We start from the raw sequence: 16,069 nt of genomic DNA, 5'->3' as shown, positions 1-16,069 counted from the left end.
TTTCTTCTGCCAGTTCAAATCTACCGCTGATCCCCTCTAGGGAATTTTTCATTTCAGTTATTGTAATTTTCAGTTCTAGACATTCCATTTTGTTCTTTCTTAAAAATAATTTCTATATGTTTATTGATATTCTTTATTTAATGAGACATTGTCATCATACTTTCCTTCACTTATTTAAGTGTGTTTCATCTAGTTCTTTAAACATATTTATAATGGATACCTTGATATTTTGTCTGTTAAATTTGACATCTGGTGGTTCTCTCAGCAATTTTTGTTGCCTGCTTTTCCCCACATGTATTGGTAATACTCTCTTGTTTACAAAAATTTGCATTTCTCATTTTTGTTGTTGTTGTTGTAACTGGACATGTTAGATAATATATTATAGCAACTGTGGCTACTGTTCTCCCTGCCATCCAGGGATTGTTATTGTTATTTGCTTGTTCATATATTCTGGATACAAGACCTTTATAAGATATGTATTTTGTAAATATTTTCTCCAATTTTGGCTTGTCTTTTCATTCTCTTAACAATGTCTTTCACAGAGAAGAAGTCTTTAAGTTTAATGAAGTCCAAGTTATCAATTTTTTCTTTCATATATCATGCTTTTGGTATTATATTTAAAAAGTCACCATCAAACCCAAAATCATCAGATTTACTTCTATGTTACCTTCTAGAAGTTTTATAGTTTTGCATTTTATAGTTAGGTCTATAGTCCATTTTGAGTTAATTTTTGTGAAAGGTCTTAGTCTAGATTCTTTCTTTTTTTCGTGTGGATATCTAGTTGTTCCAGTACCATTTGTTGAGAAGGCTATCTTTTCTCCATTAAATTGCCTTTGCTCTTTTGTCAGAGATAAGTTGACTTTACTTGTGTGGGTTTATTTCTGGGTACTCTGTTCTATTCCACTGATCTATTTACCTATTCGTTCACCAATACCACACTGTCTTGAATTGTCTTGAATACTGTAGTGTTATAGTCAACCTTCAAGTCAGGTAGTATCAGTCCTCTGACTTTGTTCTCCTTCAATATTGGGTTGGCTATTCCGGGTCTTTTGTCTTTACATATAAACTTGATAATCAGTTTGTTAATATCCACAAAACAACTTGCTGATATTTTGGTTGGGACGGAGTTGAATCTATACATCAATTCAGGAAAAACTAACATCTTATCAATAGCAAGTCTTCCTATCCATGAACATGTAATATTTCTCCATTTATTTAGATGTTCTTTGATTTCTTTCATCAAAGATGTATAGTTTTCCTCATATATATCTTGTACATATTTTGTTATATTTATACTTAAATATAAAGACTTCCCAATCCATTATGTGAGGCCAATATTACTCTAAAACAGACAAGACATCACAAGGAAAGAAAACTACAGACTTTTATCTCTTAGAAACATTGACACAAAATCCTCAACAAAATACTAGAAAACAAAATCCAGCAACATAAAAAATAATTATACACCATGACCAAGTGGGAATTAACTCAGGAGTGCAAAGTTGGTTTAACATCTAAAAATCAGTTAATACATCATATCTGTAAAACAAAAAACAAAAACCACATGATCATCTCAACAGACACAGAGAAAGCATTTGACAAAAACCCAGATCAGGAAACAGACAAAGATGCCCTCTCTTGCCACCTTCTATTCAACATTGCACTAGAAGTTCTAGCTAGGGCAATTAGGCAAGAAAAAGAAATAAAAGGCATCCAGATTGAAAAGAAAGTAAAAACTATCTCTATTTGAAAATTACATGGTCTTGGATATAGAAAATCCTAAGCAATCCACTAAAAAATCATGAGAATTAATAAACAAGTTCAGCAAGGTTGTAGGATACAAGATCAACCCACAAAAATTAATTGTATTTTTATGCATTTGCAATTAATAATCCAAAAATTAAAATAAGAAAATAACTTCATTTAAAATAGCATACAAAAGAATAAAATACATAGCAGTAAATTTAGCAAAAGAAGATATAACTTATACTCTGAAAACAACAAAATATTGTCGAGAGAAATTAAAGAAGATTTAATGAATGAAACTACAGCCTATATTCATTGAGCAGAAGACTTAATATTGTTAAGATGGCTGTACTTCCCAAATTGATGCACAGATTCAACACAATCCCTATCAGAATCCTAAGTGCCTTCTTTGTAGAAACTGCCAAGTTGATCCTAAAATTCATATGGAAACTCAAAGGACCTAGAAAAGCTAAAACAATCTTGAAGGGAAAAAAAAAAAGCAGGAAGACACACTTCTCAATTTCAAAACTTACTACAAAGCAACAGTAATTAAAATAGTGTGGTACTGGCATAAGGATAGACATATAGATCAATGGAATAGACTTGAGAATCCAGAAATAATCTCATGTGCCTATGGTCTATTGATTTTCAATATGGGTGCCAAGACCAAATGTTGATAAGACAACTGGATCGCCACATGAAAAGAATGAAGTTGGACCCTTACTTCACATCATGTACAAAAAAAATAACACAAAATGAATCAAAGCCCTAAATGAGGAGTTTGGGGGTTACAGCTGAAGAGTATGGTGTTTCTTTTTGAAGTAATAAAAATTTTCTAAAATTGATTGTGGTGATCACTGCAAAACTCTGCGAATATACTAAACATATTTGAATTGTATACTTTAAATGGGTGAACTGTATGGCATGTGAATTATATCTCAATAAAACTGTTACCAAAAAAACAACATAAAAATGCATAGGATACAGCTAAAGCAGTGAATAGAGGAAAATGTATAACTTTAAATGATTATATTAGAAAAGAAAAATGGTCTAAAACCGATGATATAAGTGTTCATCTTAGTATAGAAAAATAAGAGCAGATAAAACCTAAATTTTGTAAAAGGACAGAAATAATGAAAAGAAGAAATCACTGAAATAAAAAACCAACAATAGAGAAAAAGCAATGAAATTAACATTGCTACTCCAGAAAGATCAACATAAATGATAAATTTCTAGCTAGACTGATGAAGAAAATAGAGAAAAGTCACAAATTACCAATAGCAAGAATGCAAGGGGCCAGCCCGGTGGCGTAGTGGTTAAGTTCACGTGCTCTGCTTTGGCAGCCTGGAGTTCACCGGTTTGGATCCTGGGCACAGACCTATGCACCACTCACCAAGCCATGCTGAGGCGGCGTCCCACATAGAGAAACTAGAAGGATGTACAACTATGACATACAACTACCTACTGGGGCTTTGGGGAGAAAAAAGGAAAAAAAAAATAAAAAAGAAGAAGATTGGCAACAGATGTTAGCTCAGGGCCGATCTTCCTCAAAAAAAAAAAAAAGGATGCAAAAGCAACTCCACTAAAAATTATGAACAACTTTTTTACAACTTTGATGAAATGGACAAATCCTAGGAAGACACAAATTTCAATTTTGACTTAAGAAGAAATAGAAAGTCTGAATAGCTCTCAATCAATTAAAAAATTAAAAGTCATAATTTAAAATCTTCCCAGAAAAAAATTCCAGGCCCATATGGTTTCACTTGTGAATTTTGCCAACATTTAAAGAAGAAATAATATCAATATACAAACTAGAATAGAGAGAAAGGAACATTTCCAAACTCATTTTATGAGGCGGCATTAACCTGGTTAACATACTTCATTAATTTATGAGGCAGATTAACAAAATCTAACAGTGACACTACAAGAAAATTAGAGACCAATATCCGTCATGAATATAGACGCAAAAATCCTCAACAAAATATTAATAAGCTAACAATTTATTAAAAATATTAGCAATCTAACAATTTATTAAAAAATATTAGCAATCTAACAACTTATTAAAAGACAATAATACATCATGACCAACTGGGATTTATCCCATAAATACACTTTTGAAAATCAATCAATGTATTAACCATTTTAACAGACTAAAAAATTAAAATAAAAATGATTTGACTATTTTAAAAGCTGCAGAAAACACATTTGATGAAATTCTACACTCATTCAGGATAAAAACTCCAAGTAAACTTATAAGAGAAGGGAATGCCTTCAATATGATAAAAAATGCTTCTAAAAAAACCTGAAGCTAATACCATATTCAAAAACGAAATACTGAATCCTTTTCCCTTAAGACAGCAAATGAGGCAAAGATGGCCACTCTCATCATTTTTATTCAATACCAGGCAGAAATAAAAGGCACTCAGATTAGAAAAGAAAAAATAAAACTATCTTTATATGCAAAGGACATAATTGGATATACAGAAAATCCTTTAAAAATCTATTAAAAAAAAACACCTCATAGAACTAAAAAATTGAATTTAAGCAATTTTATAGAATAAAATATCACAAAATTCTACCCTATTTCTGTGTACAGGCTATTAAAAACTGGAATACAAAATTTAAGAAAAAAGTATCATTTACAATGGCATTTAAAAAACCCATGAGATAATAAGGGATAAATTTAACAAAATATATATGATACCTCCCCACTGAAAAGTACAAAACATGTGGATACACTATGTTTGTGGACTGGAAGACTCAATATTGCTAAGATCTCAACTCTCCCCATATTGATATGTAACGTTCAATGCAGTGCTAATCAAACCTCAAGTCAGTTGTTTCTGTAGAAAATGACAAGCTCATTCTAAATTTATATGGAAATAAAAAGGACCCATAATAACCCAACACTTTGAGAAAAAACACATTTGGAGGACTCACACTAACTCATTCCAAGACTTACTATAAAGCTATATCAATCAAGACACTGAGATACTGGCTAAGGATAGACATACAGATCCATGGAACAGAAGAAAGTGCAGAAATAGATTCATACATATATGACCATTTGATTTCTGCCAAAAATTCTTAGAAAATTCAATGGTCAGAGGGCTGTCTTTTCAACAAACGGTGCTGGACAACTTCATATCCATGTGGGAAAACAATGAACCTTGACCATTATCTTACATCATACACAAATATTAACTCAAAATGTATCACAGACCTAAATATAAAAGTATAAGATTTCTAGAAGAAACATAAAAGAAAGCCTATATACCTCAGTGTATGCAAAGATCTATTAGATAGGATATAGATGTACAAAGAATAAAAGAAAACTGATAAACTGGACTTCATCAAAAATTTAAAATTTTGCTCTTTAAAAAGACTTCATTAAGAAAATAAAAAGGCAAACCAATGACTGGGAGAAAATATTTAAAAATACATACATCTGACAAAGGAACATCTAGAGTATTCAAAAAAATTCTTACAAATTAATAACAACCACCCTAATAAAAAGATAGGCAACAGATTTGAACAAACACTTCACAAAAGAAGACATATTAATGATCAATAAGAATGTGGAAAGCTGCTCAACATCATTAGTTATGAAGGAAATGCAAACTAAAACTACACCGTGATACACATCTATTAACAATACCATGTGTTGGGAACCGTGTAGAGCAACTGGAACTCTCACAGAATGCAAGTGGAAGTGTAAAGTGGTACAATCAGTTTGGAAAACAGTTTGTGGGTTTCTCACAAAGTTAAGCACACATATCATGTGATCCAGCAACTCCACTCCTAATTATTTAACCAAGAAAGATGAAAACTTATGTGTACACAAAGACTTGCATACAATGTTCACAGCAATTTTATTTATAACAGCCAAAAACTGGAAACAACCTGCTATGGACTGAATTGTGTCCCCTCAAAATTCCTATGTTGAAGCCCCAATCCCCAATGTGACTGTATTTTGTGACAAGGCATTTAAGGAGGTAATTAAGGTTAAACGACATCATAACGATGGGCCCTGCTCCAATATGACTGGTGTCCTTACAAGAAGAGAGAGAGACACCAGAGATGCACATGCACGGAGGAGAGGCCTTGTGAGGACATAGTAACAAGGTGGCCATCTGCAGACCAAGTTGAGAGGCCTCAGAAGAAACCAAACCTGCCAGCACCTTGATCTTGGACTTCCAGTCTCCTGAACTATGAGAAAATAAATTTATATTGACTAAGCCACCCAATCTGTGGTATTTTGTTATGGCAGACCTAGCAGACTAATACAAAATCTAAGTGTCCATCAACAGGTGAATAAACAAATTGTGATATATCTATACAATGGAACACTACTCAAAGATATGAACTAATGATTGAACTAACATGCAACAACATGGATGAACTTCAAAATCATTATGCTGAGCGAAAGGAGCCAAGACACAAATGTGTATTTACCGTGTAATTCCATTTACACAAAATTCTAGAGAAAGCAAATCTAATCTATAGTGACAGAAAGCAAATCAGTAGCTGCCTAGGAATTGGGATAGACTGACTGCAAAGGGACTTGAGGGAATGTTAGGGAAGTGACAGAATATTCTATAACTTAATTATAGTGATGATTGTGCAAGTGTACTCATTTGTCAAAATTTATCGAATCACACACTTAAAATGAGTGCTTTTTATTGCATGTAAATTATACTTCAATACAGAAAATTAAAAATTAGATATACCAGCAGTTTGTAAACAATAAACAAACTAGATAGCTACATTAATATATAAAACACACTTTTAAGCCAAAAACGTTAGTTATTCAAGTGAGTCATTACACAAAGATAGACAGAACATTTTCATCAGAAATATATAAAATACTGAACTGGTATGAAATTAATAATAGTCTCAAAAATAAAGCAAAAATTGAGAAAATCATTCAGAGAAAAACAAATCCACAATTATACAGGAGAATCTTAACACATTTCTTTCAGTAACTGAAATATCAAGAATAAAATTTAGTAAGGATTTATAAGAACTCAATGACACTATTAACAAGCCTAATCACATGTATATTTAAATATATTATATACAACATATATATATCCAACAAGCGAGTACACATGCTTCTCAAGCTCATTTGAAGTATTATCAAACATTGTATACCCTGTCACTAAGCAAGTCTTAACAGATATCAAAGAATTAAAATCATATAAGCCATTTTATCTGATTGTTATAACAAATTAGAAATAAAAAATAGAAAATTAATCTCAAGTCTCCTGTACATTGGAAATTTAAAAAATAACTTTAGTGATCAAAAATAAATCATAATTCAATTAGGCAATATTTAAAACTGAAAAGCAATAAAAGCATTATGTCAAAACTTGTGGGATGCAGCCAAACAAATATTTGGAGAGAAATTTCCAGTCTTACGCATATAAAAGAAGAAAGATGTTAAATCATGGAATGTGATAAATTTATTCTAAAATTCATCTGAGAGAGTTTAATAAGGGAAAAATATAGTCAAAATAATTCTGAGGAACATTAATCCTCCCAAATATCATGACAACATAAAACTATAGAACCTTCAAGAAGGTATTGTTGGCAAGCAGAGAGATAAATAGACCAATGGAGCAGAATGTATGGAAACTTATTTTTAGGACAAAGTAGACATAATTCAATGAAGCAAGGATGATGGATATCCATCCACAAAAATATATAATTACATCTCTATTTCAAACTATACACAAAATCAATCTCAAGTGGGTTAAAGATCTAAATGTGAAAGGCAAAATTTCACATACTTTTAGAATATTAGAAGAACTTTTAAATGAAAATATAAGAAAATATCTTTCTGATCTTGGGATAGTAAAGGATTTCTTAAAGAAGACACAAAGCATAAACCTTATGGGAAAAGATTGACAACAATTCTGACAGCATCAGAATTTAAAACTTCTGTTTATATTGCAAGCACAGTGAAAAGACAAGCCACAGACAAGGAGAAGATAATTGTAATGTCTTTAAAAGGATTATCATCAAGAATATATAGATAATTCCTAAAATCAATATGAAAAAGATAAACAACCTAATACAAAAATGGGCAAAGTTTACAAAAATTTGTTCAAGAGAAAATTCATAGAAGAGGAATCCTGAATGGCCAAGAAACATGAAAAGGTCCTCAATTTCATTTGCAATCAAGGAAACAAAACGAAAAGTATGGAAGGAATTTTAAAGTCTGATAGTATCAAGTATTGATTTGTATTTGAGAAAATGATAACTCCATGATATCTGGTGGGAGAGTACAACTTTAGAGAGCAATCTGACAACACTTAACAGAGTTAACATTGCACGTATCTTGGATCCAGTTATTCCACTTCCAGGCATAAACCTAGAGAAATGTACACCCCAGGAGAAATGTAAAAGGATGTTTGTCATAACATTGTATTATAGAAAAAGTAAAGACAATTAAATTTCCTTCAATATGGGAATGAATTTTAGAAAGAAAATATTTATATAATGAATATAGACGCAATTGTTTAAATGTACACTATATGTATCAAAATAAATTTCAAAATTATTATATTAAGCAAAAAAGGCAAGTTGCAAATGGATATCAATAGTATATTATCACAAAAAAAAGCACAAAAAAACAACAGTATACATCATTTGTAGGTAATAGATATGTAGAAAAAGTGTAAACATCTGCAAAAGACTTATACAACTGCCATGCAAGTTATACACACCAATCATTAGGGAAGGAGGAGGGGAAAGGATGAGGAGCTGCATCTGTAATGTGTTATTTCTTTAAATAAGGAGAGACTTTAAGGAAATATGGCAAAATGTTACCATCCTTAAACCTGAGAGGTGGGTATATGTGTGTCTTTTATATTAGTTTTTTTTGTACCTTTTTGGTATGTTTGAAATAGTTCTTAATTTTTAAAAATGCTAAAGATTATTCTAGTTGTAGGGTAAGTAACAGATTAAAGGAGAACCAGAGTGGGTATAAGGATAACAGCAGGCTACAATTCACAGTATATTTAAATAATTTAAGTGTTTGCTTATATATTTACACAAAGTCAAACAAAACTCTTTTAAAAATGATGCAGGATGTACTACAAGCATATTTTCCCAAACTTACCTGCTCGACCTCTCTATTGAGGGAATCTACTTTTTCTTTTAATCTGTTACCCTCTGCCTCAGCAGTGATAAGTTCTAATTTGAGGGTATTGTTATCTGCCTCTGTTTGACGAGCCTTATTTTCCCAGTTTTCAGCATCTTCATTGGCTTTTCGGAGTTGCTCCATCATCTGCCGGTTCTCAGATTCCTAAAAAGCAAATCTTAGGCATTATTCTAAAAGATGTAAAATGTTCAACATATGATGCAAATTAAACATTATTTGCCAGGTCACTGGGGATTTACTTGCCATGAGGATCATTTATTTGTAACATGACCTCTATCTATACTCTCAATTTAGAAAATTGGTCACCCTGTAATTAACAGAAGGGAGTGGGACCAGGATCTGCCTTGGCTTCTGAGTCACACTCACTCGTCGAGTAAAGTTAAGTTGCTTCCTCTTATCTTCAAGAGCTGGATAAATATGTTCTTATATTTGCTTTTGTTCAAACAAAATCCTTCATTGCCTCCTTTTCCCACATATCTGCTTACTGACTACTTGCTGGTCTGGTTTCTGAGCTTCTGCCTTGGCTTGACCTTTTGTATCTGTGTATTCCCTCATTCCTGACCGCTCTTATGGGTTGTACTGGCTACAGAGCTTCTGACTGCTTGCATATCTTAAGCGTCAACTTCTGATAATTCTCTTGGTTTGACATGTTTCCTATCTGGTTCCTGCCTTTCATTCATAACCCCAGCCTTAATTTTCTCGATCATGTACTGTTCTATGATTCGCTCTTGCCAGCTGTTCTAATAACTTGCCTGAAATTGCTCAGAAGTAAAATATCAAATCTATGCCAATAAACACTATTCATAAATATACATTCATGTATATATTGGGCATAAGAACCACATTTTTAAAACCTTAAAAGTTATATCATGACAGATTGACTAAAGTGGGATCTTATTTCTAGAGGAAAACGATCAGCTCCACAAATAATATACTATATTCAGTAATCACTATGAGGTTATTTTTAAAAACATATTTTAGTAGTGTGGTTTGGCCAACTTATTCTAAAAAATCATTTATAATTTTGGTAATTAATTAAAAAGGCACTAGATCTCTTTCTCTCCTACCTGTTAATAAACAGTGAATTTCCCTATCAGAAACATTGGGTTAAATAAAATGACCCAATTGCAATAAACAACATCTCACCCTATAACGAAGTTCTCACAAATATGATTAAATCATGAGACTGGTTGAATTTCAATTAATATCGCCACCTTGTGGTCCGGTTTTACTTAGAACAATGTGAAAGATCTTTGCCAAGTCTGTTAACAAGTTAACACACTAAACTACTGTAATTGCTTTCAAGATTCAGATATTTCAAATGTTCCAGAAGAAATCTGATGTGCGTTTTCCATTATTGCAATAAAAATAACTCTTGCCTGCTGTACAGATTACGTACTTGGGAGATACATGGTGCAACATACATAAACTGAATTTTACCTACGTTGATCTTTATTTACCCTCTTTAACTTTCCGTAGCACTTACTGTCTACGTCATTCTCTTAAAACTACCTTACAGCTTTATGTAGTTAGGTGTAAATGTACAGTCTCCCCAGTAACACTTTGGATTCCTCGAAGATAGGAACCATTTTATATATTAAATTTAGTTTTCTGACTAAGATAGGAACCATTTTTTATACTAAATTTAGTTTTCTGACTAAGATAGGAAGCACTTTATATTTTAAATTTACTTTTGTGACTAGGTAATGATGTGGTTCAAAGTTTAAGCAGTAAACAAAGAATTGCCATAAAATGTCTCTTCTGTCCTCCAACCACCTAGTGGCCCTCCCTCTTGGCAACCAGAAACCGTATTTTACCCTTTTTTGTATCCGCCCAAAGCAGCTAGAGCAGGGTGGGGCCCAAGATAGGCAACATTATAAAAAAGTGAAACTGTTCTTTGCTATTCTCCAATTCCCTCTTGCAAGATCTCTCCACTTCTTTCTCGTGCCACCTGCACCCCTGCACCCCACAGCTCCCTCTGGTGGTCCACTTGGCTCATTACAACACTCCACCATGGCAATTCTTGACTGAACTATGGATACAGCCTCTCCTAATTGCTCTCCCTCCTTCTGATTTTGTTACTCACTTGATTTATTCTTCCCAACATCTCCAGAATGATCTTTCTAAAAGGCAATTTTTCAAATAACTTCTGTGTTTATGTTGTAATGAAAGCTTACTGAAAATACAGTTCAAACAAGTCCTTCTTAGCTCTCTATTACCCACCTATGCACTCCACTCTAGCTAGAGGACCTAGGTTTTTCCCCCTACACCTTTGCTCATGCTGTCCCCACTGCCTGGGGTGCCATTCTGTTTCCTCTCAGTTTTTCATCTCTGGCACCTCAGAACCTAGTGAATGAACAACATACTCGACACTTCTTAATGGACCTCCCTACCAAAATGGACCCATGGTTTGTTCTCTCAGGGGGGTGCCTAGATCCATCCAGCTATCTTGTGAAATGAAATCTCAGTAAAAAAAACTCCTACCAGGATGCTAAAAGCTGAGAGAAGCTTGATGTGTAATGTCTGAAAAAACAATTCCAGAATCTGAAAGCCTCAATCCCTAACAGAATTTCCAGTAATGTGACAGGCTAGGGAGAAAAGGGGAAAGGTCTCACATTGACTGCACCCTGTGGACTACAACACTCACTGAAAGCTTACTACATTCAATGTTGTTCAGATATTCATTTATTTATATTCTGCCCTATTCCAGAATAGAATTAAATGGCCCCCTGTGCTAGGTCTATCTTCCTTACTTGAGTGTTCTTCCCAATTACAGATGAGACACTGAGACTCAGAGATGCTGAGTAGCCTACGTAAGTCCATGTCATTAGTGAGAAGAGGAGTCAGACTTATCCGACTCCAAAGCTTCTGTCCATTTATGGTACTACATTGCTGGCACTTTAAAGTCAGGAAGTGTAGGAAACCACCTGCTTTGCTAACATAAGGCTGCTGCCTTACTGCCTGAAAGCAAAGATTGCAATTTAGGAGCTATCAGAATCTCTTCTGTCTCAAAGTCCTAAACAGTCTTACGCACACTGTAAATAAATACTCAAGATACGTTTGTGGACTGATATTAAACGACATATTAAGGAGAACAGTTTTTTGGGGGGGAGTTTCTTTTAATGGCTTGAGTGGTATGTAGGTAACACTATACCTATTATAGTAATCAATCCAACTACACTATTTTAGATAATATTTTACCGAACGGATATATCTTACATCCTTAGTCAAGCTGTCTGTTTATTCCACAGTTGCCACACATGCACCCAAATTTATTTGGAATCATTTGATGTCAGACACATGTGCCTGATCAAATGGTTACTCACACAGAAGTGCAGAGGAGAGCCATCTGCCCTCTGGTCCTAAGAAATAGATGGCCCCACAACAGAGTGATCAATTCTGATCTGTTACACAATCATGTGGAGCCTCTTTTGTCAAAGGTCTGGAATTGAAAACTCTACCATTTTCAAATAAAAGTGAGTCCAGGTTGATTCTGGCCCCTTGTGCTTCAACCAGTTAGGAGGATTCTACTTATCTAGAATGGCTGAGTGGCAAACTAAAAGGGGCATATTCTTGAGTCCCCTTTCTGGACATTGGTGACATGCTAAATATATAGTTAACCCATCATTGTTAACACTAAAATATGCTATGTATTAAAGAAAGACTTGATTCAGCTGTCCATATGAGTGTAATCGATTGACAACTTTAGTGAAAACTCTTAGGTATCATGAGCAAAGAGGAAAAAAATATATACGTACTTCAGACTTTAATATATTCTTCAGTTTGTTAACCTCCAAATTAGTATCTTGGACTTTCTGTTTTATGTCATTAAGTTCACTATGAGTATCATTCAATTTTTTAGACAGTGCCTATGAGAAAAAAGATAGGTAGATTTGACTACAAAAAATAAACAATTGTTCTATGTAAAAACCACCATATTTAAATATTTACAATAAATATGATAAACAAAAGTTAATATATTTAATATATAAATCTCATACAAAAACAGTGAGAAAACACAAGAGTCCAAACAGTAAATGGGCAAAGAACTCAGACATTTCACAAAAAGGAAGCACAAGTGGGTAATACTTGAAAAAAGTTAAAATTTACTAGTAATCAAAGACATGCTGATTAAAATAACGAAATACTATTTTGCCTATCAAACTAGCAAAGATTTAAAGCTATTCTGTTATGGCAAGGAATAGGCATTTCTATGTATCATTGGAATAAACAAAAAGCAAATCTGTGATCTACTATCTGGTGATGGATCAAAAGACATTTTTAAATGCTCATAAAAACAAGAAAGACAAATATGTTGCTTTTTATTGAAGGAGGGAGATGGATACATGGGTATTCACTTTATTTGAAAGTGTCTACTTAGTTTTTTAAAAATTTAAAAAAGAAACCTCATAAGCTTTGATTCAATTTGAAATTAAATCTAATAAAATTTAATGAAAAAGAATGTTCATTAAGGCATTATTTGTTATAGTAACAATATTTGTTTACATTAAGTGAATGATGCAATAAATAGTAGTATCTACGTAGTGTTATAACCACATAGAACACTATGCATCAATGAGAAATGTTTGGAATAATTTTTAATAACAGAGGAAAATGTTCATCTATATTTAGTGAAAAACTCAGGATAAAACACTAAAAATACCTCATCCCAACTTGTTAAAAACTGTAGTATTGAGGATGAAATTTTTTTAAAGTTTCTGTTTGCCAAATCTTCTATGACATGGGTTCTTAAACAACCTGTGGTCCACAGAGGGATCCATCTTCTACCCCAGGGCCTATGACCCAAAGGAAAAACTACTCTTGAACATATGTAAATTGTTATGACACCAATTTTCTTCTGATTATAAAAAATGTTTATGAAGTTTTAACAAAGCAGGGAAGTTCTTATGATGTTACAGTAAGCTAATAATAGTCACAAAATATTTATTGAGTGATTATACTGGACACTCTGATAAGTGCTTTCTAAGCATATTCTCATCTACTCTCCATTTTTACAGATGATGAACTGAGATTCAGAGAAGTTAAATGATATGATCATACAGACAGGCAGGGAGATTCACACTCATGTGAGTCTTAAATACTCCACTCTACTGCCTTCTCATGTAGAAATAACCATGATAGGAAATGGTATGTGGTTTTATCCCAGTTACGTTAAAAAGTTCATGTAAAAGATAGTATAAAAATTTTTAAAGTGCACTGAAAATCAGTAAAAAATATGTTAACAGTGGCTAATTCTGGATGGTAAAAATGAGAGTTTTTAATCTAGTTTTTCATAAATATAAGTTATATTTACCTTTAGCCTATTTGCTCTAGCTATAGAGTATACAAAAGTAGATCTTATAAATTCATATCTTTTGTTTTTATTCATTAACTTTTAAAAAATAAACTTTATTTTAGAATAATTTTAGATTTACAGAAAAGTTGTGAAAATAGTACAGAGAGTCCCCATATACCCTACACTCAGTTTCCTCTATTAGTAACATTTTACATTTGTATGGTACATTTGTCACAATTAATGAACCAATATTGATACGTTATTAACTAAAGTCCATATTTTACTCAGATTTCTTTCATTTTTATATAATGTCCCTTTTTTGTTCCAGGATCGCATTATTTATTAACTTTTGAACAAAGTACTTTAACATCTCAGGCAATTTTTTTATAATTAACAAAGTGTTGCATCTTTATAACTGTATGTAAATTAAAAATACTTAACTGTTTAAAAATACAGACTTTTATGATGCAAACTAAACACGTTGAGAGTGATAGCAAAGTGGGGGAAATCATATGGACTGAAGAATTTAAAGGGGGGAAGAAAATTTCCAAGTAGAATTTTTTAATGTTCAAATTAAAACAATGATATTGGAAATGAGAACTGTGGATAAAGCTGAAATATATTGGCTTAGAGAGGGAGTAATTATATAAGAAATTTTCCTAAAAAGAATCACGGTGCTAACGAGACCAAAAATGTGGCTTAATGCATACACTCACACTTAGAATAAGAGTCCATCAAATAAATTTACCCTTTTCTGAAAAGTTTCTGAAGGTTTTTATCTTCATTTGTTTATTTATTCAAATATTTATCCTTCAGTAAGGAAGTACGTCCTAAGGTTTAACACAAATCTGTTATATCCCCTGTTCCCTCTTTTCTTTAATATTGAACATTTTATTTCTCAGAATTTCATTTAGAAGTTACGTGGCATATTCTGTGTAATAAAGTTAAAAAATCACTGGTTCCAAAGCATGAGCTTTTCTACAAAATGAAATGAAGTCTGTGCCCCTGGAGAAATATATATTTTCCTTGGAGAAAAAGATTCTAGGACAAGTATACCTGGTTTTCTTGTTTTGCTTTAGAAAACTGTTCTTGGAGATTGTCACTCTCATGAGCCAAGATATCTCTTTCCCTAGCAATTTGAGCCAGCTCATCATTAGTTTCATCCAACTGCCGACGCATTCTGGAAATGTCTTGTTCACACATAATTAGGGCTTCAGTAGACTGTCTATTCCACGAATCAAATAGTACATAAGAAGAGACATTTTACCAACACAGAATAACAAATCTCACAAGACAGTTAGATGGACAGTTAGCAAGAAAACATCTGAAGAAGTTTTAAACACATTTAAATTTGCAGGAATAAATACCTCAAAGATACTGCATTGGAGTTTCTCTATGTTGCTAGCATTTCACAATAAAAGGATGCTAAATATACATAACAGCCAATGATTTGCTAAGTATTGCAAAATTTCTAACACTCAAGTATAAGAAAGCCCTCATCCTACCTCTAGCTGCTATGGCTTAGTCTCCTTTGCAGGTTCCTCTTCCTCTGCTCTTTCAAAAATTAATGGTTCTCAATGTTTACCCCTTAGCCTCCTGATTCTTCTCAGTCTATCCCTTCTCTCAAACAACCCTATCTATACCCAGATGACTCTGAAATCATTATCTCCAGCTTGGCCTCTTCCTTACACTCCTGACTCTTAGATTTAACTGCTTACTAGACATATCTATCTCAGAAGAACGTCTCAAAGGCTCTTCAAATTCAAAGGAAAATCACCTTTTCCATATACTTTCATCATGTCCAATATTCATCCCCAGCCAGAAACCTAGCATTTTCCTAGGTTCTCTCCCTCACAAGT

General features: G+C 32.9%; 1 protein-coding gene across 3 annotated transcripts in view; it reads right to left on the bottom strand.

The window, feature by feature from the left end:
• Positions 1-16,069, bottom strand: part of TSGA10 (testis specific 10) — a 117,157-nt gene that overhangs the window by 39,465 nt on the left and 61,623 nt on the right. For all 3 annotated transcript variants that reach the window (XM_058534476.1, XM_058534477.1, XM_058534478.1), the window contains exons 13-15: positions 15,267-15,435; positions 12,673-12,783; positions 8,873-9,058 (exon numbers count right to left, since the gene is read on the bottom strand). In XM_058534476.1, the coding sequence (XP_058390459.1) occupies positions 8,873-9,058; positions 12,673-12,783; positions 15,267-15,435 (466 nt within the window). The remainder of the gene's footprint in view (positions 1-8,872; positions 9,059-12,672; positions 12,784-15,266; positions 15,436-16,069) is intronic.

The sequence above is a fragment of the Diceros bicornis genome, chromosome 40 (assembly GCF_020826845.1).
Source record: "Diceros bicornis minor isolate mBicDic1 chromosome 40, mDicBic1.mat.cur, whole genome shotgun sequence".
NCBI classification, from domain to species: Eukaryota; Metazoa; Chordata; class Mammalia; order Perissodactyla; family Rhinocerotidae; genus Diceros; species Diceros bicornis.
Note: the sequence above shows the minus strand (reverse complement) of the source record. Positions and strands in the feature narration are given on the sequence as shown.